This window comes from Panthera leo, chromosome B1 (assembly GCF_018350215.1).
Source record: "Panthera leo isolate Ple1 chromosome B1, P.leo_Ple1_pat1.1, whole genome shotgun sequence".
Classification (NCBI taxonomy): Eukaryota; Metazoa; Chordata; class Mammalia; order Carnivora; family Felidae; genus Panthera; species Panthera leo.
In genome coordinates this window covers 48,935,586-48,963,525 of record NC_056682.1, presented here as the reverse complement: position 1 = coordinate 48,963,525, position 27,940 = coordinate 48,935,586, and the positions used below count along the sequence as shown (strand labels likewise).

Here is a 27,940-nt window from a genome sequence, read left to right as displayed (position 1 = left end):
TCCTGGAAACAGCTCTTTACTGACTCAGTAATACTATATCGCATGATATCATATATAGACAGAATTACATGGCATTGGGGGGGGCAGGTGGGAGTGCAAACCAGTTGCACATATTACAGGAAGGGAGGTGGCATTAAGGCTTTTGGAATGAGGACAGAGGCTATTCTCTGAGTCAGGGTGGGGAGGGGACAGCTCCAGGCCCCCAGCCCAGGAGTGGTTGGGATCTGCCGAACACCAAGGTAAGGCAGCTTTACCACAAGTTTAGCCTGTGGGCGGCCTTCACCCTGCTGGGGGAGCTTCCAGGGCTCCTTTCTGCCCTTGTGCACAGGAAGTTGGAGGTGACGAGGGATGGTGTCCTAGCGAGTCTCTTGTGGATGTTTGGGCCCTTCCCTCCTCGTCCAGCCTTCCTGCCCAAGCAGAGAGGCCTCGGGCCATTCTGAGTCAGGGCAGGGTAAGGTCAGCAGGCAGCTGTGGGCAGGAGAGCCGGGTACAAGAGGGGAGAGCTGCTGTCGCCAGGCTTGGCCCTCCTCCAGCCTCCACAGAGGGGCCCGTCCCAGGAATGGAGCAGGCGGGCCAGCCTCAGATGGAGCAAGGGAGGCATCTTCACTCACGCCTCTGCCTCCCTTCTTCCAGCTTCCCAGCTGCTGGGCGCCACTCTGGGAGAATGTTCCAGGGCCTAGATAGTCTCCCCATGCAGATGAAGCTTCTGCTTGGATTTCTCCCAAGATGCTCCTGAGAGAAGGAGGCAAGGATGAAGTGAGGAATTTTCTGGAGACAAGAAAAAATTGCTGAACTCATGAGAGCTCGGTGCCCAGAGCCTGAGAATGTGACTCAGGTGGAGTCCCTCCGTCCTGTGTGAGGCAGGGGGCAACTCCTGGGACACTGCTCCCATGGTCGTGAGGAGAGTGTTCTGGTCATCAAATCCACCTTGTCCCTAGAGTTTGAACCACATCCCCTTCAAAGGTTTTCCGGGTCTTTTCAACCGCTGGGAGCCACGGGGAACTGTTAGCTAGGCTGGTTCCGAAAAAGCTGGAGAGCCAAGTTGGTCAACAATTCAGAAATAGAGTTAAGACCTTCCTCCCAAGGTAGCCACCTCCCTGGCAGGCTCAGTCACAGGAGAGGGGGGTCTTCTCCTGCCCTCTCCTCCTGCCCAGCCAGGGACACCCAGTTGGCCCCCCTGGCCAGCAGGGAAATGTATGTGCGTGTGTGTGTGTGCGTGTGAGGGGCTGCTTTCTGTGGTACAGTCAGTACTGGGGAGCCCCGAGGTGCAGGGGCAGGCTGGGGAGAAGCCCCTTTGGGATCAAAGAACCACAACTGTCTGTAAGGGTGGCTTTCTGGGGTGGGGGCTTGCCATGCCCTGAGGCCCTTCCCGGCATTTGGTGCAGCAGTGTCTGGGCCTGGGGCCCTTAGTAGCGGCTCTGGCTTCCTGGTGGGCCTGGGGGCCCTGGGAGGCCAGGGGGCCCCTGGATCCCTGGTTCACCCTTAAGCCCCATGGGTCCCCGCTGGCCCGGTGACCCTGTCTTGCCAGCAATCCCTGGCTTTCCCTGAGGCCCTGAGGGCCCTGGAGACCCTGGGGGCCCCTCTGGCCCTGGGGGCCCCATGTCCCCTTTCGGGCCTGGCTGTCCTCTTGGGCCTCCAGTTCCAAAACTGCCCTTTGAGCCTTTGAGGCCTGGGAAACCCCGAAGGCCAACCGGTCCCCTTTCCCCCATGGGTCCTGTGTCTCCAGGCTGCCCCTGAGGACCCTGGGGTCCCGGGGGCCCCAAGCTGCCAGGGTCTCCTTTCGGTCCTCTGCTGCCACCAGGCCCTTTCGTGCCCGTGTCTCCTTTGAGTCCTCTTGGTCCGGGGGGGCCAGGGGCACCTAGGGTCAGAGAGAAGAAGGGAGAAGTCAGTCCATGACGGGCAGCTCTCACGAGGCTCTCCCACCAAGGAGACACAGCACAGGCCAGGCCACAGTGACAATGTCTAGTTAGCTAGACACAAAGGCCAGGCCTGCCGCCTGCGAGCTCTGGGAGCTCGGGCCCATTACGTGACTTCCCTAAGTCGGCCGAACAACCTGTGAGGAGGGGACCCTGAGATAACTCGGGTAAGTGTCTGGCGGGAGGTCTGGGGCACCGTGAGAACTCACTGTTCTGACTTCAGGACTTCGTTCCCCACGTGCACTCAAGCTGGGAACTGGGAGAGCTGGACAGCTCTGGGAAAAGGCCAACACTGGCCAGGACTGTCTGTCCCGGTCTGGAGGCCGCCTGGCCTTCTGCTTGAGTCTTTGACTCAACCCCCTGCCCCACCCTCATCTCAACCTCAGGCTTTTGCCCATGACCGTTCTGCATCTGGGGCCAGGGATGGAGTCAAGTGACACGGGGGAGGAAAACCAAAAAAGTGAGGCAGGAGAAACAGACCCCTTTGCAGGGTTAGTGTGTGGGCACAACAGCCCAGAGAAAGGACGGCTCCTCCAGGAGGCCCACCCTGACTACTCTGAGCTCCTGAGGCTGCCACTTGCTGAATCTTTCAATTGACGCGTGGAAAAAGAAGTCACCGTACCGTGAAAGCAAACCCTCAGTGCCTTTCTGGCAGACCCTGCTAGACTATGGAGCCTCTGGAAGAGACTGAGGGCCACAGCTCACAGCCCCCGCCCTGGGCATGGAGCCTGGCACATGGCAGTGAAAACTCAGAATATGCTTGAAAAGAATGATTCACCAAATAGCTGTGGACTCCTTGCTCCCACCTGGCTCTGGCCTAGCGCCTGGGGGAGAGGCCAAGATGAAGACATGGTCTGTCCTTAAAGAGCCCTTCTTAGTTCCCAAGCCAGGGGTCGGAAGACTTTAATATGCTTCTGACTAGATCTGAGAGTCACCAGCTCCCAGAGCTGTACGAACACTCAGGGCACAAAGCAGAGTGTGGCCGTCGCTCTGCCCCAAGGCATCTCTGAATTCCTGGAGGAAAGGGGACTCGTTGGCCTCATGAGGATCATGCAGCAAAGGCACAGCAGAGACCTGGCTTTTTTCAGTGGTCTCAGCAAAGGGTACGGGTACAGAATTCTCCCTCAGAATTCTGCTGCTACATCATTCTTGCAAAAGACTTCTGGCATTTTCAAGCTAGGTGAGAGCCAGTCCAATTCCTGCCTTTCACAGAGGAGGCAACTAACGCCCAGAGAGGTGAAGCAGTCCCCTCAGGGTCCCCTGAGCGGAAACCAGAACCCAGGTGGGCCTCTCAGAGAGCAGGGAGCCCTGCCAGTGGCCATGACCCAGGTCTGCGGTGTCCGGGCTCTGCCCCAGCTAATGAAGATGCCACTGCTGTTAATCCTGGCTGATGCTACCTGCTTACGCCCCCCAGCCCCCAGCACCCTCTCCCCACTCCCCACCCCTGTTGCTCCCTGTGGGTCTGCTTCCCAGAGGGTTCTGTGGATCAGTGAATACCGTCCTCTTAAGCTCTAAACTGGGATCTAAACGGGAAACTGGAGCCCAGACAGAGTCAGCCCCACGAGGGCCAATAAAAACCTTCCAGCCATTCCCTGCCCCCGCCTGCCCATGCCCACCTCCCCCCCCCACAGGGGCATGCAGCCCTGTGTGGGCTCGGCTCACGTGGCGTGCCAGCTGCACAGGCTGGGATTCCGTCATGGGGCCAGCGGGGGCGGGGGTGGGGTGGCTGGCGGTGCAGCGGACCCGCCAGGGAGCAGCCAGGAGGCAGGACCTGCTCTTTGGTCTGCAGAGGCCCCTGGAGCCCCCCCAGCCCCCTCTCCCCCGCACCAGGCAGCTGGAACAACCTGGTACAGAGAGGTGCCCACCAAGGGACTGCCTCCCCCAGCCTGGCAGGACTTGCTGGGAATCGGCAGAGCCATGGCGCCGGTCTCCGCCCCAGCTCTGGCCTTGGGACCTGGGCCTGCTGAGGTTGGAAAAACAGCCATTCAGAGGTGGAGGGGCCCCTGGAGGATCGGTGGATGGGTGGATGGGTGGGAGTCAGGGGGACCTGGAGTGACGTTGGGCAAATTCCTGCCCACTCTGGAGCTCAGGCCCTCATGGATAAAATTGAGAGTTGTACTTCAGTTCCTGAGGGCCCCTGGAGCTTCCCCCCCCACCCCTCCCCCTGCCTCTGTCCTTGCCCTCTGGCCTGCTTCTTTGGGCTCACCCGCTGCCCGCCCCAGGACACAGCTCCCCGGTTCTTCATTCTCTCCCCTTATAACCACTTCCATGGCTTCCTCTCTTGTCCCCGGGGTGAATGGGTCCACGATCCCCATTTCCAGCGTCGACCCAGGAAAAGCATGAGAAGTCTCATCCCGATGAAGTTGCCCTGCTCTGAACAGCCCCCAGGTCCAGCGGGAGCCCCCTCACTCTCTCCCTGGGACCCCGGCCTGCCCGTGTCGTCTGCATCAGGTGCCCTCTCCGCCCTTACTCGAGGGGCAGAGCAGCTAGCTGAGAGGGTTGCCAGGGGTCTCTATGCCAGCAGTGAGGGAGAGAAAGAGGGTGAGGCCCTCTCTTCTGTCCCTTCCCACCTGCCCTCACGGCCTCCTCTTCCTGGGGAAGCTCTTGGCGGCTTCCCTAGATGGGGAAGGCCGGGGTCCACATGCCTGGGTGGAAGGTGTGTGCAGAAGCCTGGGTCACACTACGCACCTCACTGCCCCAGGAGTGCAGCCCTCAGCATGCGTGGAAGGAGAACTTCAGGGAAATGGGTGACCTCACTCTCCATACCCCTCCCCATCATGGCTGGCACCACCGACCCCATCTCTGAGCACACGGAAAGGGGTCCTAGACAGTCACTTTGAGGACATCAGGCGGGGTGGCCTCGTCTGGGACTACTGACAGGAGCCTCTGTTGCAGACAAGGCATCAGGGGCCAGTGACAACCCTGCGACATCCCTGCCCACTCTCTGACTTCTCTGGGACCTGCCTTCTCTCGGAGAAGGGAAGGGCAATGAGAGTGCCAGCATCTGTCTACTGAGTCTCTCCTGTGTCAGCTTTGTATACTGAGATTGTTGTCCCATTTTACAGATGAGACAATGTGGTGCAGAGGGTGACATCGTACCCAAGATCATCGGCCAGTAAGGGGTAGAGACAGGACTCAAAGCCGGGCCTGAAGCTCTGAAACCCATGCTCTGTCCCCCTACCGCACTGCCTCGGGTCCTCATTACCCTGTGGCTGGGCTCCTGGCCCTTTCCCCGCCCCTGCCCTGCCTGTCCCAGGGAGGGTCCACACAGCGTGGGGAAGGGTAAGATGAAGGGCTGTCCTCCCCAGGTGAGCTGGTCCCTCCCAGCCATGAATCATGCTGTGGGACCTGGGTCTAGCCTGGGAGGAAGTCAACAGCCCTGGCTTTCATCGTTAGCTTAGGGGCAAGGAATGTGGACAGAGGTTGACAGGGTATCTGCTCTGCGGGAAGGCGTGCCACTGACACAGCCCATTATCAGATCGGGATACCAGCAGGGCTGCAGGGCAAAGGAGGGGAGGGCTCAATCCTGCTCTGGGCGGAATTCAAACGCTGTGGGGAGCGTTTAAAGCAAAGGAGGAAAGTGAGCAGTGTGGCTGAGGGGCAGGGTTGTGGGAGAGGAACGGAGCACCCTGGAGTCCCGGGGAGGCCCATAATTACTCAGGAAGCTGGGGACTATAATTAGGCGATCCTGGCCCATTAGGGTCGAGCCACAACTGACTGCATGTCTGGGACAAGTAGGTGGTCTGCACTAGGAACCCGGAAGAGGTGGAGGTGGGGGTGAGCAGAAGTACTGAGTCTGTCAGAGCCCAACACTCCCCACCCATGGGTGGGGTAGTGCGTGGGCAGGAGGGGCCTGCAGCCCATCTCCCAGTCCAAAGCAACAGGTCAGCTTACGAGGACGGAAGGAAACAGAAACAGAATGGGCGACTCTTGAAAGGCCATGGAAGGAAGGCACACTGGCCTGGGCTTTGGGGGACCCTGGTTTGAGTCCCAGGTCTGGTATTAACCAATTGGATGCGTGGGTAAGTCTCTGTCCCTCTTGGGACCTCAGGCTTCCCTCTGTTCAGTGAATATACTGGCCTAAGTCAGGGACTCTCAATACCGGCTGTTGTTACCTGAGGAACATTGAAAAAATGACAATGGACCTCCACTTCTGTGATGCACTAGATTGTAACAGACGAAACTTCCCACTGAGAATAATCCGAATCATCAGATCAAATACCAAGACATACTCCTGATGGCTTTGGAGGGAGATCAAAGGCTAAAATCACAGGGAGAAGGGAGGCTCATGGAAGTCAGCCTGGCAGTCTTTGGCACTTTCCTTCTCAAGGCATTTGTTGATGAGTGATCAGTTTGAGCAGAGAAGCTGAGAAGCCAAACAAAACGCTGCAGCCGTCAGGCTGAGAAGCTGAGTAGGGCTTTCAGTGGCTTCACTGGGGCTGGGGTGGAAGGATGCCAAGATTCAGGAGAAGAGGGGATCGTGTGTGCATTTGCACAGGGCAGAGAGACTGAGCAGAGCGTTCAGCTTCATTCACTTAGTCTTATGGGGCCGGGGAGACAAGAATCGGCGTTCAAGACAGACAAGGTGACAGGGCCCTAGTAAACGCTCCTCTAGGACCAAGCGCTGTGAGCATGAGTGTATCAGAAATAGGCCAAACGTCACCTTTCTTGCCCACCCTCTGCTTCTAGCCTTGTTTATGCTTTCATTCTGCCTTCACTGAGCAAATGTTTCCTGAGTGCCTTCCAAGAGCAGGCACTCTGCTGGGTACTTGATGAGGGAGACAAGTAGCCCATCATCAAGAAAATTAGATTCAGAATCATCCCTTAAATTAGGGCAGCCTTTTATATTTTATAAAAATTGTTCACACCCGCTGTTAACAATGATACAACTACCCCATGGGATATAAGCAAGGGAGGTATTAATATTCCTATTTGTGGATGAGGAAGTTGAATTGAAAGTAGCTAGTGGCCAAAAGCCTTATCCAAGGTCACTCAGCTAATAAGCAATGATGGTTTCCTGTTTTCAATGTCCAAATAATAGTCCTAGCACAGACGCTGTCTAACACAGACACAGAAATCATCCTACAGAGCAGGAAGAGAGAAATACTCTTTTTTTTTTTAAGTTTACTTATTTATTTTGACAGAGAGAGAGAAAAAAATAGCAGGGGAGGGGCAGAGAGAGACAGGGAGAGAGAATCCCAAGCAGGCTTCGCACTGACAGCATAGAGCCCGACATGGGGCTTGAACCCACGAACCGTGAGATCATGACCTGAACTGAAACCAAGAGTTGGACGCTTAACCACTGAGCCACACAGGTGCCCCAAAGACAGAAATATTCTATGAGAGGTACACACACTATGGAAGTACCACAGGCTTTCTGTTGAGCAAGTTGAGCTGGAAGAGGTCTCAGAGAACAGCTGGTCTTATCCTTTTACTTACCGATGAAGAACAAAAAGAAAAAACAGAGGCTTAGAAAGATTAAGTGATTCTGCCTACAGACTCCGAGCAAATTAGAAGTCAGACTTCTTTCCCATGTAGTTTAAGAGCTCCAGCCCTTCAGTCAGCACTTGGCACCTTCCACACTGGCTGTGGTCATTGCTGTCCCACCCGGTTTATTCTAGAGAGCAGCTCAGTTCCAGCCTGGGGGAGACCTCACTGCCAGCTCCAACATGAGAGACTGTCAGCACCTGTCTATGCCTGAAAGAATGAGTAACAAGCTCCTGTAGGAAAGGATGCACATTTTGTACCTGAAATTTTCTCTCAGATGAGAAAGGTTTTACATGAGGTGCTTTAACAACCATGAGGAGTTTAAACAGAAATTCAGAGGTTGAACCAAGAGTCAGATGTAGCTGAAACAAATATCTTACCTTGCTCTCCAGCTAAGATAAGGTCCTCAGATGAGGACTCTGCCATTATTAGGACAGGAACAAATATAAATTCCCATGACTCTTGTTGGGTTATACTTAGAATGGGGTTCTTAAATGGTTCCCCTGCCAACACTTTGAGTATCATCTCCCTCTTTGCAACTCTCTGCCCCACACCTTACACCTAGGCAGGACCTGAGGGGAGGTGCCTTTTTGGTATCTGAGAGCTTACGCTCTCAGTGTCTCCTCTTCTGGCTGCACCCTGGACGTGTGCACCTCAGAGCCATGACAAGGGGTCAGAATTTAAAATCATAGTGTGACCTTGAGCTCGTGCCTTAACCTTTCCCAGTCTCAGGTCACCTTCTTGTAAAATAAAGACACTGCCTTGTCTACTGCACAAAGGTTGTTGTGAGGCTGAAACAAAACGAAGTCTGTGAATGGGCTTTGTCATTGGGAAAGCTTTATATTTCATTGGTTCTTAGGCTGAACGCAACAAAAATACAGAGGATAAACTGTAAGAACTCCCTGATAATGCCTTTTCTAGAACAATGCAGCCTAGAGGATGTATCCTAGAGCTACGTATTTTAGATAAAACACTGGGGGAATGTTTCAGTTACCCAAGAAACATTCAATACTTGGCTTTGTTGCAAAAATATGACAGCAGGTCAACAAGATGTACTTCCATCCCCCCCAACACCACCAATTTAGATTGAATAAAAAATTAACCCTCGTGGCAGTAGAAATGCTCAATGATGTAAAATAAAGGCAATACAGGTTTGAGACTAAATGATTAAAGCAAAATAGAGAATCAGAGAGGTTGGCTCCAAGTCTGTGCTCTGCAGAGAGAACAGAGCTGTCTGGGATTGTGGGGCCCTCCCTCCTTCTTCCTTAAAGCTCCCCTAGATTATCAGGCCCAGATATTTGCCCCCCTCCCCCACCAAATGTAAGCCATAAATTCTGGAACTGGCAGATCTCAGTGGCTAACTAATTTTATTCTCTAGAGCCAAGATTGGTTATATTTTCAGGTCGAACCCCCTTCCTGCAAAGACACACAATTCCTTGGGAAGGGTCCAGGGAACCTGGGTAGAGCCATCCAGATTCCTAGTATAAACGAATTCTGATTAGGCATCTTTGGGATTATTTTCTAGGAGAAAAACTGTTGGAAATACTGCTGTGAAAGAGTAGAATGAAAAAGTAATAGCATTTGTTAGGGATTGAATTGTGTCCCCTCAACATTCATAGGCTAAAGTCCTAGCCCCTGGGGAATATGACCCTCCTTAGAGACAGGGTTTTGACAGAAGTAATCAATTTTTTTTTAATTGTTTTGAACACTTATTTATTTTTGAGACAGAGAGAGCATGAACAGGGAGGGTCAGAGAAAGAGGGAGACACAGAATCTGAAACAGGCTCCAGGCTCTGAGCTGTCAGCACAGAGCCCGACGCGGGGCTTGAACCCACGGACCGCGAGATCATGACCTGAGCCGAACTCAGACGCTTAACTGACTGAGCCACCCAGGCGCCCCAGAAGTAATCAATTTTAAATGCAGCCATTAGGTAACCCCTACTCCAATATGACTGGCTTCCTGAGGAAAAGGGGAAACTGAACACAGAGACAGAAATGCACAGAGAGAAGATGAAGAGATGAGGGAGAAAAGCGTCATCTATCAGCCATGGCCTGGAACAGAGCCTTCCCTCAAGGCCCTCAGAAGGACCCAACCTTGCCGACACTCGAACTCAGACCTCTGGCCTCCAGAGCTGCGAGACAGTACGTTTCGGTGGTTTAAGCCACTCAGTCTGTGGTACTTTGTAACAGCAGCCGGAGCAGACTAATACAGTGCTCATTTCAGAATGAAATTCTCATAAGCAGAAGCCATAAAGCATGATTTGAAGGAGTGGGCCAGGCAACCCACCTTTGGTATGGAATCTAGGGGTAGGCTGGGGATGGAGGTTCCCCACGGGGAAGAAGAGGTCAGCCCCTTGCTGGGGAAATTGATGGGGATTAGACAGGAGTGCACTGCAGAAACTACACTGGGCAGATTGCTGTCACCAAGAAGCAGGTGCTTCAATTGCTCAGGTGCTTTTAGAGGGACAGGGTTTTATGTGACTTTGGAGAAGGCCGTTCCAGGCAGCTTGCAACTATGGATCTGAACTGCCTTGAATTTGAATCCTGTGTCCATTCCTTGACAGCTGTGTGAACTTGGCTAGACCTCGTGTGGTATCCAGTTCACTGCAGGCTTTTTGGGTTCATGGTTTCAGGGATCGTGGGAATGAAAGGAGATAATGTGTATGCCATAGGCTTCCCCCATGATCTTTGCATGTGTTACTCCCTCTACCTGGAACCCTTCTGTTCATCCATGTTGAACCTGCTATATCTAACTTATTCCTCCTTCTTTTTCAGGTGTCTCAGTTCAGATGTCACCTCTGATGGTTAATTTCATGTATCAACTTGACTGGGCCATAGGGTGTCCAGATATTTGGTCAGACATTATTCCGGGTATGCCTATGAGGGTGTTTTGGGATGAGATTAATATCTGGATCAGTAGACTGAGGAAATCCCCAATGTGGGTGAGCCTCACTTCAGTCAGTTGAAGGCCTTGATAGAACAAAAAGCCTATGGGGTGCCTGGGTGGCTCAGTAGGTTGAGTGTCCGACTTCATGTCATGACCTCAGTGTCCATGAGTTCAAGCCCTGCATCAGGCTCTGTGCTGACAGCTCAGAGCCTGGAGCCTGCTTTCGATTCTGTGTCTCCCTCTCTCTCTGCCCCCCACCCCCACCCCCTGCTCACTCTCTGTCTCTGTCTCTCTCAAAAATAAATAAAAACATTAAAAAAAATTTTTTTTAAAAAGCCTAAGAGGGAATCCCTCCTACCTGACTGCTTCAAGTGGGGACTTCAGCTCTTTCCTTCCTTTGGGTTTGAACTGAAACCATTGGCTCTTCCTGGGTCTTGAGCCTGCCAGCCTTCAGCCTGCAATTATACCATCAGCTCTCCTGAGTCTCAGGCTTTTGGACTCAGATTGGAATTAAACCATTGGCTCTCCCAGGTCTTTTGCTTGCTGACTCACCCTGCAGATCTTGGGCTTTGCTGGTTTCTATAATTATGTGAGCCACCTCCTTCAATCCCTTATAGTAAATCAATTTCTTTCAGAGATCCTAATGGACACAGGATATATATATCCTGCTGTTTGGTTCTGTTTCTCTGGAGAATCCTGACTAATACAGATTGTGGTACCAAGAGCAAGTATAAAGGAACAGAATTTTAAAGATGAATGTTCTAAATTGATCTGGGATTTCTGGAACTGACTCTAATTTAAGATTTAAAGATGCTAATGACTTTATTTCTAGTAGTAAAGACAGCCTAATAGTCCAAAGCATGATCTGGCAACAAAGATATGCAAAGTATTGGGGACTGATACTTTCGAACATTTTTTGTCAGAGTAACGAGTATAATGAGATTGGTTGCTCCTAATGTTACTGGACAAAGTGGGGCAATAAAAAGTTGACCTTGGGGATTCAAATTCCCAGCTCAAGTGTCACATAAATGACCTGAAAGCTTCCATGTCTGCCCTGAAGGAGACCCTTATTTCCTGTGGCTATGGGGTTGAGATTGCTGAAAATCTAACTTACAAACTCATCCTGTAACTGGCTGAATTGCAATGCAGGCTGAATTCCCAGCTTCCCAGGGTGTCCACTCTTAAAGTAAAGGCATTTTCTGGGAAGGAATGGTATCCTGAAAGTTGGAATGGGGATATGTGGGAAGACCTTGATGGAGCTGGGGACACTAACCCCTAAATTCTGATAAGTCATCTTTGACAGAGGAAGCAGTTCCCCCCACACCCAGTAAAAGTGGCCTCTCAACCCCTGTCTGAAGCCCTCATGGCCTGAGGAAAGGGCAGTGGCCTGCCCTGAGGCACCGCCAAGCAAGACAATGATGATTCTCCTGAGGACCCACCGCCACCACCCCCCTTTGCTTCTAGACCTATAGCTAGACTCAGTTCTCAGCAGGACCTTAAAGGTGAGGCACAAAGTGTGACCTATGAGGAGATGTGCTACACTCCAAAAGAACTACCTGAGTTTTTAAATTTATACAGATAGGAATCTGGGGGATATTTGTGGTAATGGATCCTAAAGGTGTGGAGATAATGGTGGAAGGAACATAACATTGCATCAGGCAGAATTTATTGATAGGGGCTCACTAAGCAGGGATTCTGCATCTAATATTGCATCTTGGGGAGTGAGAAAGGCTCTAACAGTTAGTTTGGTTGGTTGGCTGAGACATGGGCCAAAAGACCCACAGTGAGTGAGTTAGAAATGCTGGCTCTCATTGGTTTTATGTAAAGAAAGGGATTCAAAGAATGAGAGAAGCTGGGATGTTGGAGTGGATTTGTCATCTGGGACCTACTCACCCATCCTGGGAAGGTCCAGAAGACGTGCCTTTCACCATGACTGTGAGAAATAAATCTGTAAGGAGAGTCTTAGAAGCCTTGAAGAATTTTCTGATTGCTCTCTTCTGCAGGCAGACCGTACAGGGGGAACTTTTGTCACTCAACTGGGAAACCTAGCCATAATGGGAGTGATTGGGTCCCGGGGTGGCAGCTACCTAATGGTGGCACTCAACTGGCCAAGGCAAGGAGAGCATGGATACTGTAATAGCAAAGTCAACACGGTGATCAGAATAGGCTGACATGCACAGACCCGTGGTGTTAGCTAGTTGATCATGGTGTACCTAGAAGTGAAATAGATAGGAAGCCTACTAAATTCTTACTTGTTTTGTATAAGCAGAGAAGTTCCAGGTCAAGTGAATAAAAGTCTAATCCAAATCATAAAAATAGCCATGGCTCCTCACAGTCAATTCTCAGACTTGAACCAGTTTACAGATCCAGAACTACTTGAATGAAAGGGAAGCTGGGTACCCTTGAGGAAGACCCTAGTATTTATACTGTTAATCTTCCCAGCTTTCCCCAAGGGGACCTACACCTTTTTTTTTTTTTTTTTTTTTTTTTTTTACCAGGATAACTGTGCACCGGGGCAGAGAAAATAATCAGCCCTTCTGGGAACTACTAGACACTGGCTCTGAACTGACACTGATTCCAAGAGACCCAAATGTCACTGTGGCCCTCCAGTCAGAGTAGGGGCTTATGAAGGTCAGGTGATCAACGGGGTTTTAGCACAGATCTGTCTCACATGAGGCCCACTGGTTCCCTGAATTCACCCTGTGGTTGTTTCCCCAGTTCTGGAATGCATAATTGAAATAGACATCCTACCTAGTAGCTGGTAGAATCCCCACATTGGTTCCCTAGCCTATGAAGTAAGGGATATCATGGTGGGAAAGGCCAACCAGAAGCCACTAGAATTGCCTTTACCTAGGACAATAGTAAACCAGGGGTACCTGGGTGGCTCAGTCAGTTGAGTGTCCTACTTCTGCTCAAGTCATGATCTCATGGTTCGTGACTTCAAGTCCCGCATCAGGCTCTCTGCTGTCTGTCAGCTTGGAGCCTGCTTTGGATCCTCTGTTCATCACCCACCCCCTTTGTTCGTTCTCTCTTTCAAAATAAATCAACCAATATTTATTTTTTCCTACATATATCCATAAAGGAAAATAGTAAACCCAAAGCAATACCACATTCCTGAAGGGACTGAAGAGATTGGTGCCCCCATCTTTAACATCAAGAATGTTAAATTTGCCCATTTGACCTGTGCAGAGGACAGGTGGATCTTGGAGAATGACAGTGCATTTTCATAAGCTTAGCCAGGTTGTGACTCCAATTGTAGCTCCTGTACCAGATGCAGTCTCATTACTTGAGAGAATCAACACATCCCAGATGCTTTTTTTTGTCCATACCTGTTCACGAGGCCCACCAGAAACAGTCTGCTTCCAGCTGACAGGACCAGCAATACACCTTCACGGACCTGCCTTGGGGGATCTCGACTCTCCAGCTCTCCATCATACTTTAGTTCACAGGGAACTTGACTTCCTTTCTCCCCCACCAGATATCACGCAGGTCCACTACAGTGACGATATTATACTGATTCAACCTAGCGAGCAAGTAAGTTGTAGCTCACTATTTCGAAGACATTCGTGGGTCAGAGGGTGGGGAATAAACATGACAAAAATTCAAGGGCCTTCTACCTCAACGAAATTTCTAGTGATCCAGTGATTTGGGCATGTTGAGATATCCCTCCCAAGGATAAGCTGTTCCATTTGGCCCCCTCCTGAAATCAAAAAAGAGGCCCACCTTGTGGGCCTCTTTGGATTTTGGAGGTAACATATACACATTCCTCACTGGGATGTGTTGCTCCAACCCACTTATTGAGTGACCTGAAAAGCTGCTGGTTTTGAGCGGGGCCTAGAATAAGAAAAGGCTCTGCGACAGGTCCAGGCTTCCGTGCAAGCTGGGCCATATGATCCAACAGATCCAATGGTGCTTAAAGTGACAGTGGCAGATAGGGATGTTGTTTGGGGCCTTTGGAAGACCCCTATAAGTGACTTGCACTACAGACCCTTAGGATTTTGGAGCAGAGTCATGCCATCCTCCGGGGATAACTACTCTCCTTTTGAGAAATAGCTCTTGGGCTTGAGTAGAGACTAGCAGAGGTCACCATGTTACCATGAGACCTGAGCTGTCCCTCATGAACTGGGTACTCTCTGACCCACCAAGTTATAATGTTGGGCACACAGAGCCGCACTCCATCATCAAATGGAAGTGGTGTATATGTAATTAGGCCTGAGCAGGCTCTGAAGGCACAAGTAAGTTACATGAGAAAGTGGTCCAAATACCCACGGTCCCCACTCCTAGTATACCACCTTCTCTCCCCCAGCCTGCACCTGTGGTATTATGGGGAGTTCTCTATGACCAGCTGATAGAGGAGGAGGAGAAGATTCCGGCCTAGTTTACCATTGGTTCTGCACAAAACACAGGCATCATTTGAAAGTGGGCAGCTGTAACATCACAGCCCCTCTTTGGGACATCCTTGAAGGGCAGTGGTGAATGAAAATCCTCCCAGTGGGCAGAACTTCTGGCAGTGTACCTGGCTGTCGTGTTTGCTCAGAAGAGGAAATGGTCAGACATGTGATTATATACTGATTCATGGGCCATGGCCAATGGTTTGGCTGAATGGTCAGGGATTTTCCACAATTGGAAAATTGGTTACAAGAAAAGTTGGGGAAGAGGTTTGTGAATAGTCCTCTCTGAAGGAGCAAAAAATGTGAAGGCCTTTGCATCCTATGTGAATTTTATTCAAAGGGTAAGCTCAGCAGAGGAAACTTTTAATAGACAAGTGCATAGGATGACCTATTCTGTGGATACCAGTCAGTCTTTTTTCTCCAGCCACCCCTGTCATCACCCACTGGGCTCATGAACAAAATGGCTATGATGGTGGGGATGGGTTCTATGCATGGGGTCAGCAGCATGGACTTCCAGTCACTAAGGCCAACCTGGCTACGGCTATCGCCAAGTGCCTAATCTGCCAACAGGAGAGACCACCAACAAATCCCCAATATGGCACCACTCCCCAGGGTGGTCAGCCAGCTACCTGGTGGCAGGTTAATTACCTTGGACCACTCTCATCATGGAAGGGGCAATGTCTTCTTACTAGAATAGAAATTTACTCTAGATATGCATTTTCCTTCCCTGCATGAAATGCTTCTGCCAAAAATACCAGACAGAATGCATTATCTGCCATCATGGTATTCCATGGTATTCCAACATAGCACTGCTTCTGATCAAGGAAATCCCTTCACAGCAAATGAAGTGTGGCAATGGGCCCATGATCATGGAATTCACTGGTGTTACCATGGTCCCCACCATCTTGAAACAGCTGGCATGACAGAAGGGTGCAATGGCCTTTGAAGACTCAGTTACAGCTCTAGTTAGGTGGCAATACCTTGCAGGGCTGTCTATAGTCTGAATCAGTGTCCAGTATGTGGTGCTGTTTCTCCAATAGCCAGAATTCACTAGTCCTGGGATCAAGGGATGGAGATGGGAAAGACTCACTATTACCCCTAGTGACCCAGTAGCAAAATGTTTGCTTCTTATTCCCACAACCTTATGCTCTGCTGGCTTAGAGATCTTTGTTCCAAAGGAAGGAGTGTTCTTGCCAGGAGATACAACAATGATTCCATTGAACTGGAAGTTAAGACTGCTGCTTGGTCACTTTGGGCTTCTCATGCCTTTGAATTAATAGACAAAGAAGAAGTTATTGTGCTGACCACGTGACTGATCCCAACTACCAAGGAGAAACTGGACTATTACTCTACAACGGGGGTAAGGGAGAGCACGTCTGGAATTCAAAAGCTCCCTTAGGGTGTCTCTTAGTGCTACTGTTCCCTGAAATAAATGTCAGTTGAAAACTACAACAACCCAGACTAGGGAGGACAGGAATGGCCCTTCAGGAATGAAGGTCTGGATCACCCTACCAGGTAAAGAATAACAACCAGCTGAGGTGTTTGCCTGGGGCAAAGAAAATACAGACGGGTAGTGGAAGAAGGCAGTTATAAATACCAGCTATGACCATGTGACCAGTTACAAAAATAAGGACTGAACTTGTCAAGAGCATTTCCCCCTTAGTGTGTTATAAATATATAAATATATATACAGCAAATATCTTTGCTATCTTTCTTCTCTTATCATGTAACATAAAACACAAAACACATTGACTTTAGGGGCACCTGGGTGGCTCAGTCAGTTAAGCATCCAACTCTTGGTTTTGTCTCAGGTCATGATCTCATGGTTTGTGAGTTCAAGCCCCGTGTCAGGTTCCGTGCTGACAGTGCTGACAGCCTGCTTGGGATTGTCTGTCTTTCTCCCTCTCTCTCTGCCCCTTCCCTGTTTGCTCTGTCTCAAAATAAAGAAACTTAAGAGAATTAAAAAAAAAAAAACATTGATTTTATATCACAGTATTTAAATATTGTTAACTTTATATCATAGTATTTAAATTATGGGATATCCAGGGGGAAGAGTAACTATCTCTCAAGGACTTTACCTCCTCTTCTGGGGAAGGGTTTAGTATGATTTTGGTTGTACACAGCATACTCACATTATGAGCTTTAGGCAGGATTGTAACCTTGTTATTGTCTCCATTTGGGGATTAAGTATTATTTAAGGAGATGTCTATGGGCACCAGCTTGACATGTGGTCAATTTTATGTGTCAACTTGAGTGGACCACCAAATGGCCAGACATTCTAGACATGTCTACAGGGGTGTTTATAGAGAAAATTAATATTTAAATCAGTACTGAGTAAAGAAGATTGCTCTCCACAATAGGTGGGCCTCATCTAATCAGTTGAAGGCATTAATAGAACAAAAGGCTGACCCTCCCCTAAGTAAGACCGAATTCTCCTGCCTGGTGGCCTTCAAACTGACACATCCTCTCTTCCTAGTTCTACAGCAGCTTCCAGCCTTCTGACTCAAACTGGGACATCAGCCAAGCAGATTTTGGACTTGCCAGCTCCATAATTACATAAGCCAGTTTTTAAAAGAACCTCTCTCTCTCTCTCCTGTTGATTCTGTTTTTCTGAAGAACCCTGATTAATGCAGGGATGAGATGAGAGGAGAAGAGAGCATCAGAGTGATGGGCATATGAGGGGCACATGGCTGAGAACACCAGTGATGGTGTGGGAAGACAGAAAACAGTTTCCAAGACGAGGTCTGCCTATTTCTCTGTGTAGACCCAATCAAACAAACCCACATATGAAAATCCAGATTTGTATGACAGGCAAAGTTAGGAGCCATAACACCTTTACAAAAGAGCCTTGTAAGTATGGCAGTCCTCCCTTATCCGCGGTGGATATGTTCCTAGACTCCCTTATATCGCCTTTCTTTCCTATGTATACTTACCTATGAGAAAGTGTAATTTATAAATTAGGCATTTTGTGAATGTCATCTCTCTCTCTCTTTCTCTCAGAATATCTGTTGTACGGCATTCACCCTTCTTGTGATGATGTGAGGCGATAAAATGCCTAAGTAATGAGATGAAGTGAGATAAATGATGTAGGCATCGTGACGTAGCGTTAAGCCACTGTTGACCTTTTGAAGGCAGAAAGTGAACCCGCAGAGAAAGGGGGACCACTGTGTTTTTAAAGCTTCCAGTTGCCCTAGGCATTTGCTACAGGATTGTATTAGGCTATCAGGACTCTTGCCTGAAACCGGGTACTTCTGTGTCTGGCAAGATCACCAAGGCCCTCTGGGAGCTCCGTAGCAGGTTTGGCCCAGGTCGGGCTCTTACCTCTCAGGATGGTGACATTACGAAGGATTTCTCCATGCCGCGTGTCCACAGCTTTCATCTCCTCCACGATCATGGAGAGGTTGCGGACGTTGAAGTCCAGCCGGGCGCTGAGCAAGCTGAAGCGCTCCCGGAGCAGGTCCGTGGTGCCCAGCATGAGGGAGACGGACTTGTTCAGGTAGTAGAGCTCCTCAGCGTGGGTGTGGAAGCCCAGCGTGCAGGAGAGCCGCACGTCGTCCAGGTACTTGAGCATGCTGTGCACGTGGTTGTCGGTGGCGTTGATGTTGGTGAAGATGGTGCCGATCTCGATCTCGTGAGAAGCCATGCGTCCTTCTAGCGTCTCGAACCTCTCCACCGTGCGGTTCTGGGCATAGCGGGTGTGGTACTGCAGATCGTGCATGTTCTCCTCGTGGTCGTCCAGGAAGGACGAGATGTTATCCAGCTGTAGCTGCAAGCCCATGACCTGCAGCACCAGGTCGTGCATGCTCTCGGAATTCTGGCTGATGCGCTGTGAGGAGACCCCCAGAGTGGCCTGGATGTTCTTGACCACTTCTCCGGTCTTGGCCGATGTGGTACGCAGGCTGCTGAAGAGCCGGGTGTAGTTTTGCCAGTCAGTGACAATCTTCTGGAGGGTCAGGGTCTCCTCATCAGTCTTCCGCCGGATCCCATGGATCCACTCTGAAGTCTGCCCAACAGTGAAGTTGATCTGGTGGACAGAAGCCTTGACATCATAGCACTCCTGGGTGAGGTCCTTCAGAGAGAGGTCCAGGCCAGCTGTGGTGGCCTGCCAGCCTCTCACCTGGGTGAGAAAGAACCCCAGAGACTGGTTGACCTGGTGGATGGAGAAGGAACAATTGCCCATCTCCTGGGAGATTTGACTGCTGGTGGTGGAGAGCAGTTCATGGGTCTGAGAGGTCTGGTCCAGCTGGACCTCCTGGGCCAGAAGCATCTTCTGAATTCCTTCCAGCTCTTCCTGCAATTTTCTGATCTCTTGCTCCAGCTGCCCAGCCTCATGGCAGAAGGAACAATTGTTTGGGGCTTTCAGATCTTTAGGAGAAAGGGACAACATTTTGAGTTGCTGAAGGATCATGGGACAAAAGTGGCTTCTTTAAATATTTCGGAGCATAATGAATTGTCAAGTGGCTTCCTGTTCCCTCTTCCTATCCTAAGTCTGCTATGAAATCCTTTATGGAAAAATCTTGCCATCTCTATGAAATCTTATTTTGACCAAATGTCTTTACTATGACTTGAAATGTAGAATTTGGGACATTTTTTTTTCTAACTCACCACCAAATTCTCGAGAACATATCTTCATAACTTTTTGAAGGTTGCCAAGAACTGCCCATTTAAACTTTATTTTAACATTTCTCCAAACACTTTTATATTTGCTATCTTATCAGTACATTTATGGGGAAAAGACGGTACAGGGATTATTTCTCCCATGTGTCAGATGAGAAATGAGGCACAGAGAAGATGCCTGCCAAACATCACTCAGCCTGTACTTTCTCTTTCCATCAGGACAGACCACCTCTACCCCTTCTCTTATGGCTCCTCTGTCTCTGCCTCAGAACGAGAATGTCCCTAGCTAACGCAGGAGATAGACAGCATCCTGAATTGTGCACACTTTAAGGCAGTAGTGAGGCAAGGGCAGACTTGCCAAGAGGCTTCAGAAGATCCTGAAAATAATCTCAGATACTTGAGAATAACTGGGGAATGTCTCTGGGTTCCTTCTCTGCCTCCTAATGCTTTACAAAGTCTACCTCCAAGCCTTCTCTACCTGTAGGCTCTGGCTAGATCTGTACCTCACACAGAAACCCTGGCCCCAGTCCTGGGTGAAACCCAGGGCAGCTGCCCACTCGGGATGAACTGGGAGGCAGGGAGTCATAGCTGCCCTTCCCTTGTGCCTAGAGGGTGGCTTAAGGCTTCCCTGCTCCAGGGCACCATGGTCTGGGGAGGAACACTCACCCCTCCCCAATTAACCCTGGTCTTCCATCATTGTCATTAGCACATCTGGACACTGGACACTTACCCAGGCCTTGAAGATTTTCCTGCATGGACATCAGCTTCTTGTCATAGACAGCCTGGGCCAGGGAGATGTCTTCTGAGAGAGAGTCCACTTTCCTGAAAACTATATGGGAAATACAGATGAGAAACTGGGGCAGGGTCTTAGCTCAGAGAAACAGCAGTCTTTTGGTGAGAAGGCATTTTTATCAGTCTTTCTGCAACCAAAACCATTCATCCTTCTACAGGACTTTTCAGTGGTGGTAAGGGAAGATGCTTCTTATGGCCAGAGTTCACACATTCTATATCCATCTAGATCTATATCTGTTTATACACCTCTCTTAAATATATATATGTATGCATATACATGTGTGTGTGTGTATAGTTGCCAAATCATTTATATAGAGTATGATACAAACATTAAAAGTTTGTGTGTGTGTGTATATATGTATATATATATATATATATATATATATATATATATATATATATATCCTTGTGCCTACATATATATACATGTGTGTGTATATATGTATCTATCTCCATCCCCATCCAGATTTTAAAACTAGGGCCTGACCCCCACAGGATAGAATAGGGAAAATTAAGAAAAAAATGTAAAAAGAATATAAAAATATTCTTAATCCTACCACTGAGAGATAATAGCCATCAATACCTTCATGCATCTCTTAGACTCTTATCTCCATAATCATTCTATAGCTACATAGATATAGGTATACTCTTTTAGAAAACAACAGAAGAAATGGAATGTTCTGAACATCTCATCTGTTTTCTTTCATTTTGCATCACTAGTATCATGTCATGGACATTTTCCCATTGAGGTTTAAATTGCCTTAAAATCATTACGTTTAGGGGCATCTGGGTGCTTAAGCACTGACTTCAGTTGCTTAAGCATCTGACTTCAGCTCAGGTCATGATCTTGGGCTCTGTGAGTTCGAGTCCCAAGTCGGGCTCTGTGCTGACAGCTCAGAGCCTGGAGCCTGCTTCGGATTCTGTATCTCTCTCTCTCTCTCTCTCTGCTCCTCCCCCACTCACGCTCTGTCTCTCTCACTCTCAAAAAAGAATAAATGTTTTAAAAAATATTTAAATCATTACTTTTAATGCATGTATCATACTCGATATAAATGATTTGGCAATTATATAAAAATCTCCTGTGCTTGGGGGACACCTAAGCCACCTCCCTTTCTGAGCCTACAAATAAAACTTGATATGTAAATATGAGTAACACTTGTTCCTAGAAATAATCCTTATATTTGGTGGTTGTGTGTATATGGTTATTCTCTTAGAATGAATTGCTGGAAGTAGAATTAATGGGTCAAAGGGCATTAATATTTTTTAAGTCTTTGATACATGTTGCCAAACTGACTCCTAGAAGAGGATTTATCAGCTTACACTGCATGGGGAGTCTCACCCCCTTCTCAGGGGTCAGTGCTGGCCAGTGATTACAGCACATCTGGGCAGCAGCAGGATTCCTGGCTTTCTCTAGCAAGTGTCTGGCTGGACGAGGAAGTGAGAGGAGGGCCCGGATTGGACGGAGGTAGACCATATGTTTCCCCCAGAGCCTAGGAAGGTAAGTGCACAGGGATGGAATGAACTCCGCCAAGAGAACTGGGTCATGCAACTTCTCGTCCACACTTGCCTCAGATTTGCAGGGTGACTTCGGGCAAGTCAATTAACCTTTCTGGAGCTCAACTGAATCATCTGTAAAAGGCAAGTATGAAGCTAGATGACCTCTAATGTTCTTCTCAGCTCCAAAACGCCATGATTCCAACTTTTTTGGAATCTCTGGGCTTTAATATCGTATGTCTGAGAGCTGTTGAGACTTAATTAGTAACAGTGACATGTTGAGAGGTCCTAGGAACAGTTCTATGCCATTTTATTACACTAGCACTTAGAGTTTACAGTATTCGTCATTCCATTTGAGTCTCCCCCAAGTTAAAATCCCTTGTATAGATAGGGAAACAGAGGTGCAGACTTTGATTCTTATTCTAATGCTTTATAAAGTCCCCTCCAAACCAATAGCCAAGGGCTCATTCATATAATTCACCTTGTTCATTTCTTCACAGAGAGTTTCATGATCTGTAATTACATAGTTTTCCTTACTTTTTAGATCTTATTTTTTTCTCATCTTTTCAAAATTGAGTCTTATAATTATACTAAAAAGAGTATACATGTATAATTTATAAATAAATAGGCATATTTTACAGGTGTGAGATTATCGGGTTTTTCTTTTCCAATATTTAATTGTAAAAATTTTCAAAGAGTAATCAAAAGACTTGTACAATCCTACTTGCACAGTAGGCAGTAATATATCAACTGCCTACATTCTATAATTAACATTTTACTATAGGGTGCTTGGGTGGCTCAGTCATTAAGCATCTTACTTTGGCTCAGGTCATAACCTCATGGTTCGTGAGTTTGAGTCCCACATCGGGTGAACTCAAGCCCCCTCCCTTCAGGTGAGCACGAGCCTTGCTTCAGGTAAAACATGAGCCCTGCTTCAGGTGAGCCCCACTTCTCTCTCTCTTTCTCTTGGCCCCTCATGGAACTGCCCCTTGTGGAATTCTCTCTCTCTCTCTCTCTTCTCTGCCCCTTGCTCACTTGCACCCCCCTCTCTCAAAAAATAAAAAAACAACAAAAAACCATTTTACTATATTTACTATTTTTTTAAATTTTACTATATTTACTATATTTACTATTGTACATCTGTCCATTTTATCTTTTTATCCATTCACCTACCCATCTAATTTTTTGATGCATTTTAAATCAAATTTTTTTACTGATGGGGTGCACAGTCAAAAAAAGGTCACAGGTTACTGCTCTAGACCAAGGGCTGGCAAAGTAGGATCTGCATATGTAATCTAACCCAATGTCATTCTGTTGGAACATAGCCATCCCCATTCATTTTCATATTATCTCTGGCTGCTTTGGCTCCACAATGGCAGAGTGGTTTTGACAAAGACCATGTGTGGCCCACAAATCCTAAAATATTTACTACCTAGCCCTTTACAGAAGGTTTGCCAAACCGTGTTCCAGGTTATAATCCCCATAATGACAAGGCCTATGTTTTATTAAGCAGTGTATGCCCAGTGCCTAATACAGTTCTTGGCTTATAGTATGCATGCAACAAATACTTGATTAAATGAATAAGTGCATTTTCATTTCCCTGCAAGGAAGACGGATTTTGCTCAATCCTCCAGACTTTATCCACAGTCCTGACCATAATGCCTTGACTAGGACCATCCACATATGTACTCACAAATCTCTAGTCATTCATTTGACAAATATTACCGAGCACCTACCAGCCAGGCCAGGACGATGCCCAGCCCACCCTGCTCTGGGGACTTTGAAGGCCCAGGCTGGAGGCAAAAGCACAAAAGGAAACCTAAAGTTCTCCCTGGAGTCCCCAAATGCACTCCTTGCCCCCAATTATTACAATCTTCTGCTCATTCATTCTGGATCTTAGGGCAAATCACTTCACCTCTCCAGGTATGTGGAACGAGGGCAGCCTCCCGTTTCGGGGCTGGTTAAGATGACTCACGAATATCATGTATACGATGGTGCCTAGCAGCTGGTGGGCACCGATGACTGTCCATAGCTTCTGAAGTGTGGTTGTGCCTGTGTTCTGCTCTGGCCTCAGGTTTGTGGCTACCGGAGCTTTACTAATGGACCTGCGGGTGCCGGGAGCTGAGGCCCTAAAAGGCCTGACCAGGAACCTCTGGAGGTTCCCTGATGTCGTTTGCCACCTCAGAATGGTGGCCCGCAGCTCCCCACCTCCTCTGGCCCAGGATTTTGGCTACTTTCTGAGAGGCCAAGCCCCGTAAAGTGATTTAGCAGGAAAAGGTGGGGCTGACCCAGGTGAGAGGCTTGGAAAGTTCTTGAAATCAATGGTCCTCCAACCTGGTTGCACTCTGGAATTACCTGAGAAGCTTCTATAGTTTAGTAAGGCCTGGGTCCTGCCCAGAGATTATGATTTCATTCATCTGGAGCCAGGAATCCTGCCATTAGGCATTTTAAATGCCTTTTAAGGTCCAGACAAAACTGAGAACTGCTCCCTCTGATGACGAAACGTAAGGGCCTCATCCTGGTGCTCCCTTTACCTGGCACAAAGTAGGTGCTCGGCTTGTGTTAGATTCCTTAACACCTTTAGGATTCCTGCATTATGACAACAGTGTCCATTCAAGTCATTAACATGCTCACCTTGTGCCCTCAAGCCAAGCGAGCCAGCGGCTGAATATCTTTAGCCAGGACTGGGACCAGGTGCTCCCATTTAGGGAGGCGCTCATTCTCAGGGTCACACAAGTGCAGGGGCGGCACCTGGACTGAGGCACCCCACCCTGCTCCTCACTTGTCTCACCTGCGTCCCGGCCTTGTCCCCAATATCTAGTCCACGGGAACAAGCAAACCTACTGGCTGCTCTTTAGCAAACCTACTGGCTGCCCTTAGTAACATCTGGATTTTTTAAAATCTGAAGCTAAGTGTAATGGGACTGCAGTGAGAAGCTGTCACGTCTGTTCCCCTCAGTTTACCGTAATCTATTAGCATCCAGGAGGCAGGGCTGCCTAAACTTGGCTGTGCACCATCATCTGGGTTGGCTACCATGGTCATACAAGCTGTAGTGCTCATGAGAGCCGCCAAACTCCAGGTCCCTGGGCTTCGCCTACAGGACTCTCATTTCATAGGTTCCAGTGAGACTCAGGAATTTGCATTTTAACAAATACTGGGGGGCGATCCTGATGCAGGCAGGCATCCAACCTCACTTTGAGAAACACTCACAAAGACCATGGAAGGGGCTTAGACATTGCCAACAGAGTGATCTCAACCCTGGATGGACATTACCTGGGCTGGGGCACAGAATTGGTAGCTTTTAAAGCTCCCAGGTGATTCTCACATGGAGCTGGAACTGGGAACCGTTGAGCTGGTCCTGTCCTCTCATTTTCCCAGTAGGAAAACAGACTCCCTAGAGAGCAAGTGCCTTGCTCAAAGCCACACAGCTACAAATTGACCGGAATCCAGGGGCCAGCCTTTGGAGTCTGAACCAAGCATGAAGATCCCCAGAAAGATGCTGGACTCCCAGATGCCACTGGGAGCCTGCACTCACCCAGAGAGGCCAGCACGGCCACGGCCACCAGGAGCAGGGCCAGGAAGAGATAAAGAATCCGTACCGACGTGTGCAAAGACAGGTTCTTCTGGCAGCGGCTGCAGCGGGGCCCCGGCCGGCCTGTTGGGGAACAAAGCAGACCAGTGGCTGAGGCTGCAGGCGAAGGGACAGTTTCATGTTCCTAGTCTAAACTGTCTCATCACATATCAAACCAGCCTCCAGGAAGGGAGTTGTTCTCCATTTTCATGTCTGCCCATCTCCCTGTGTTTTCTCTAGGTGCTTAAGCTTTGAGAAATAGAAGAGACCAGAATCGGGGTCTTCCAAGAACAGCCCATGACTGCCACCAGTGTCCTTTATGGCAACGTCAATCAGCCCATGGTGTGGGGAAACACCTCTTCCTGGTGCATTGGCCTTACGATGGTCCACAACACAGGGCAGTCAGCTTTGTTTCTCCACTGGATGACCAACTTGTTCCAATTTGCCTCCGACTTTCCGGGCTTTAGCACTGAAAGTCTCCTGTTGTGGGAATTTCTCAGCATGGGGAAAACCAGTCATACACCCTGGGAAACCCCTCAGTCCCCAAACTTTTCGGGTAACGAGCAGTTCTCCTGGAAACGGAATGAATGGTTCCAGTCCACCAGTTGGGTCCCTGGTATGGAAGAAGAAAGAAGCCAGGTGTTCTGGCTACTCGGGCACATGGCCAACATCCAGGAGGCATGCAGTGATGTCCCCGGTTGTGACATTTCTAAGGCGGATTTGGCTTCAGCTGCATATTATGAGTACTGGGAATGTTTTAAAATTCCTGATGCTTCCTTTGCATTCCAGACCGAAAGAAATCAGAATTTCTGAAGGCTGGTCACAGGCATCCTGGCATGGTTACAATATACAGCCGAGGCTGGGGTGCCTGGGGGTCTCAGTCAGTTGGGCATCCAACTTCGGCTCAGGTCATGATCTCACTGTTGGTGGGTTTGAGCCCAGCGTCGGGCTCTGTGCTGACAGCTCAGAGCCTGGAGCCTGCTTTGGATTCTATGTCTCCTTCTCTTTCTGCCCCTCCCCTGTTCATGCTCTGTCTCTCTCAAATAAATAAATGTTATATGTAAAAAAAAAAAATACAGCCAAGGTTGAGAACAGCTGCTCTAATCTAACCAGAACCCACCAAATTCTACTCTAAGTAACAGTTCAGGTGGCATTGGTTTCTGACACTATCCAAATGCTAAGGTGGGTCCTGTGGGCTAAGTGGTCGAACCACTTGGGTGGCATGGGATATGGTGAAGGGGACAGTTCTGGGCCAGATAGAGGACAGGTCCTGGGGGAGATGGCAGAGGTCCCTGACAGGTCTCAGGAGGAGCCCTAGAGACAGATGTCACTTGTGTCAGACTTTGACATCATCCACACTATATAACCCAGGCCTATGCAACTCTGCCCTTCCCCCTCCAGGAAGCAATGGGGGAAGGATTTTGAAGCCATGTAGAGAGGTAAGTCAGCAGCCTGGGGGTGGGGGCAGGGAGATCAGAGGGCAGCCCTTACCCTCTTGTGTGCATGGGAAGGTCGGCATGTCCTCGTCGTCACCAGCCAGCTCCTCTTCTGTAACATACAACGCATCTCTGTCGCCGGTGGCCGACCTCACTGTGACGGAGCCAGTGCTGTCAGACCTGGGGCTGGAACCTCGAGCCATGCCCACCCCTCTCCAGCTGCCCAGTTCATTTACAATCCCCACACCCCATGCCCACCCCCACCCTTGAGTACAAGTCAGCCCACCTGAGCTCCAGGTGACCCGGAGGAAAGGGGAAGGGGGAGGGAGAGAAGAATCGAGTGGCTGAGGAACTGAGATGTCCCAACACCTCTGGGCAAGGAGATTTCATGATCTCCCACGAGCCGGTAAAGATCCACAGGCCAGCTCTGCTGCCTCCTTGCTCTGTACCTTGCTCAAAGCCCTGGGATGGAATCAGAAGGAATAAGCGCTGGTTGCCTGACCCGGCTCAGCCATCCTTCCGTTCCCTGGCACATGGTAACCCAAGCAGAATTCCTCTGCTCCACAGTCAAGTGTGAATCTACAAGACTCTGCATCCAGCCCAGCTGGGGGAGCTGCAGAAAGGAGGAAGTGGGAACAAAGAGAATACAGAATGGTGGAAATGGTCACAGACCTCTGCCTCATGCTCTGCCTCATCCGGGACCTGCCAGGGTGTGGAAGGGACCATGGGAGGAGCAGGTCTCCCTGGGGCCATGTGTTCCCTAAGTAAGACCTAGGTGATGGATTCCCTCAATCAGAAGATTGCTTTTGTTCCCTCAGACACCTCATACCTCCTCCTCCTTCCAGGACCTGGTCTTTTAGAAATGATGAGGAGAAAGACACCCAAAATAGGCAGAGTGAGCCAGAGTGGGTGTTTAAGGATGGAGCCACCCAGTACTTCTGTCCTGGGAAGTGTGGATGTGGGTGGCGGGGGGGGGGGGGGGGGGGGGGGTGGTGTACGAGCTGATCATGATGACTGAATTCCTGGGAGATATCTGTTGAGGGGATTTTTTAAAACTATGCCTCAAAATCCAGAAGCAATAAAAGAAAGAGATTAATACATTTGACCACATGACAATAAAATAACAATGCTTTGGCATGACCAAAACAAAGTCAATGACAAACTGGGAGAAAATATTCATAGCACATATTATAGACAAAGAGGCAATATACCAAGTTTCTAAAGAGCTTTAAAAATTCAGGAAGTGGAATTAATCCCGTAGTCCCAGAATACAAAATCAACGTACAGAAATCTGTTGCATTTCTACACCCTAATGATGAAGCAGCAGAAAGAGAAATTAAGGCATCAAT

At 49.0% G+C, this 27,940-nt stretch overlaps 1 protein-coding gene across 3 annotated transcripts; it reads right to left on the bottom strand.

Moving 5' to 3' along the window:
- Positions 1-27,149, bottom strand: SCARA3 (scavenger receptor class A member 3). Of its 3 annotated transcripts, none has more exons than XM_042934929.1 (6): positions 27,041-27,149; positions 26,647-26,745; positions 25,120-25,239; positions 20,029-20,127; positions 18,003-19,046; positions 1-1,858 (listed from the first exon to the last, which is right to left on the bottom strand). In XM_042934929.1, exons 2-6 carry the CDS (start codon positions 26,672-26,674, stop codon positions 1,407-1,409), a joined length of 1,743 nt encoding a protein of 580 aa, XP_042790863.1. In that variant the 5' UTR covers positions 26,675-26,745; positions 27,041-27,149; the 3' UTR covers positions 1-1,406. The 3 variants fall into 3 exon arrangements, with proteins under 3 accessions (XP_042790863.1, XP_042790864.1, XP_042790862.1); XM_042934930.1 differs by having other exon boundaries at positions 26,647-26,703; XM_042934928.1 differs by lacking the exon at positions 27,041-27,149 and having other exon boundaries at positions 26,647-26,804.
- Positions 27,150-27,940: the final 791 nt, after the last annotated feature.

Bases quoted from the DNA above. Each gene is read 5' to 3' on its own strand.
- SCARA3 (XM_042934928.1), bottom strand. From the start codon at position 26,794: ATGGCTCGAGGTTCCAGCCCCAGGTCTGACAGCACTGGCTCCGTCACA. The intron at 25,240-26,646 runs GTAAGGGCTGCC...GTTCCCCAACAG, and splicing joins CTTCCCATGCACACAAGAGG to GCCGGCCGGGGCCCCGCTGC. The intron at 1,859-18,002 runs GTAAGAGCCCGA...CTCTGACCCTAG, and splicing joins TAATGTCACCATCCTGAGAG to GTGCCCCTGGCCCCCCCGGA.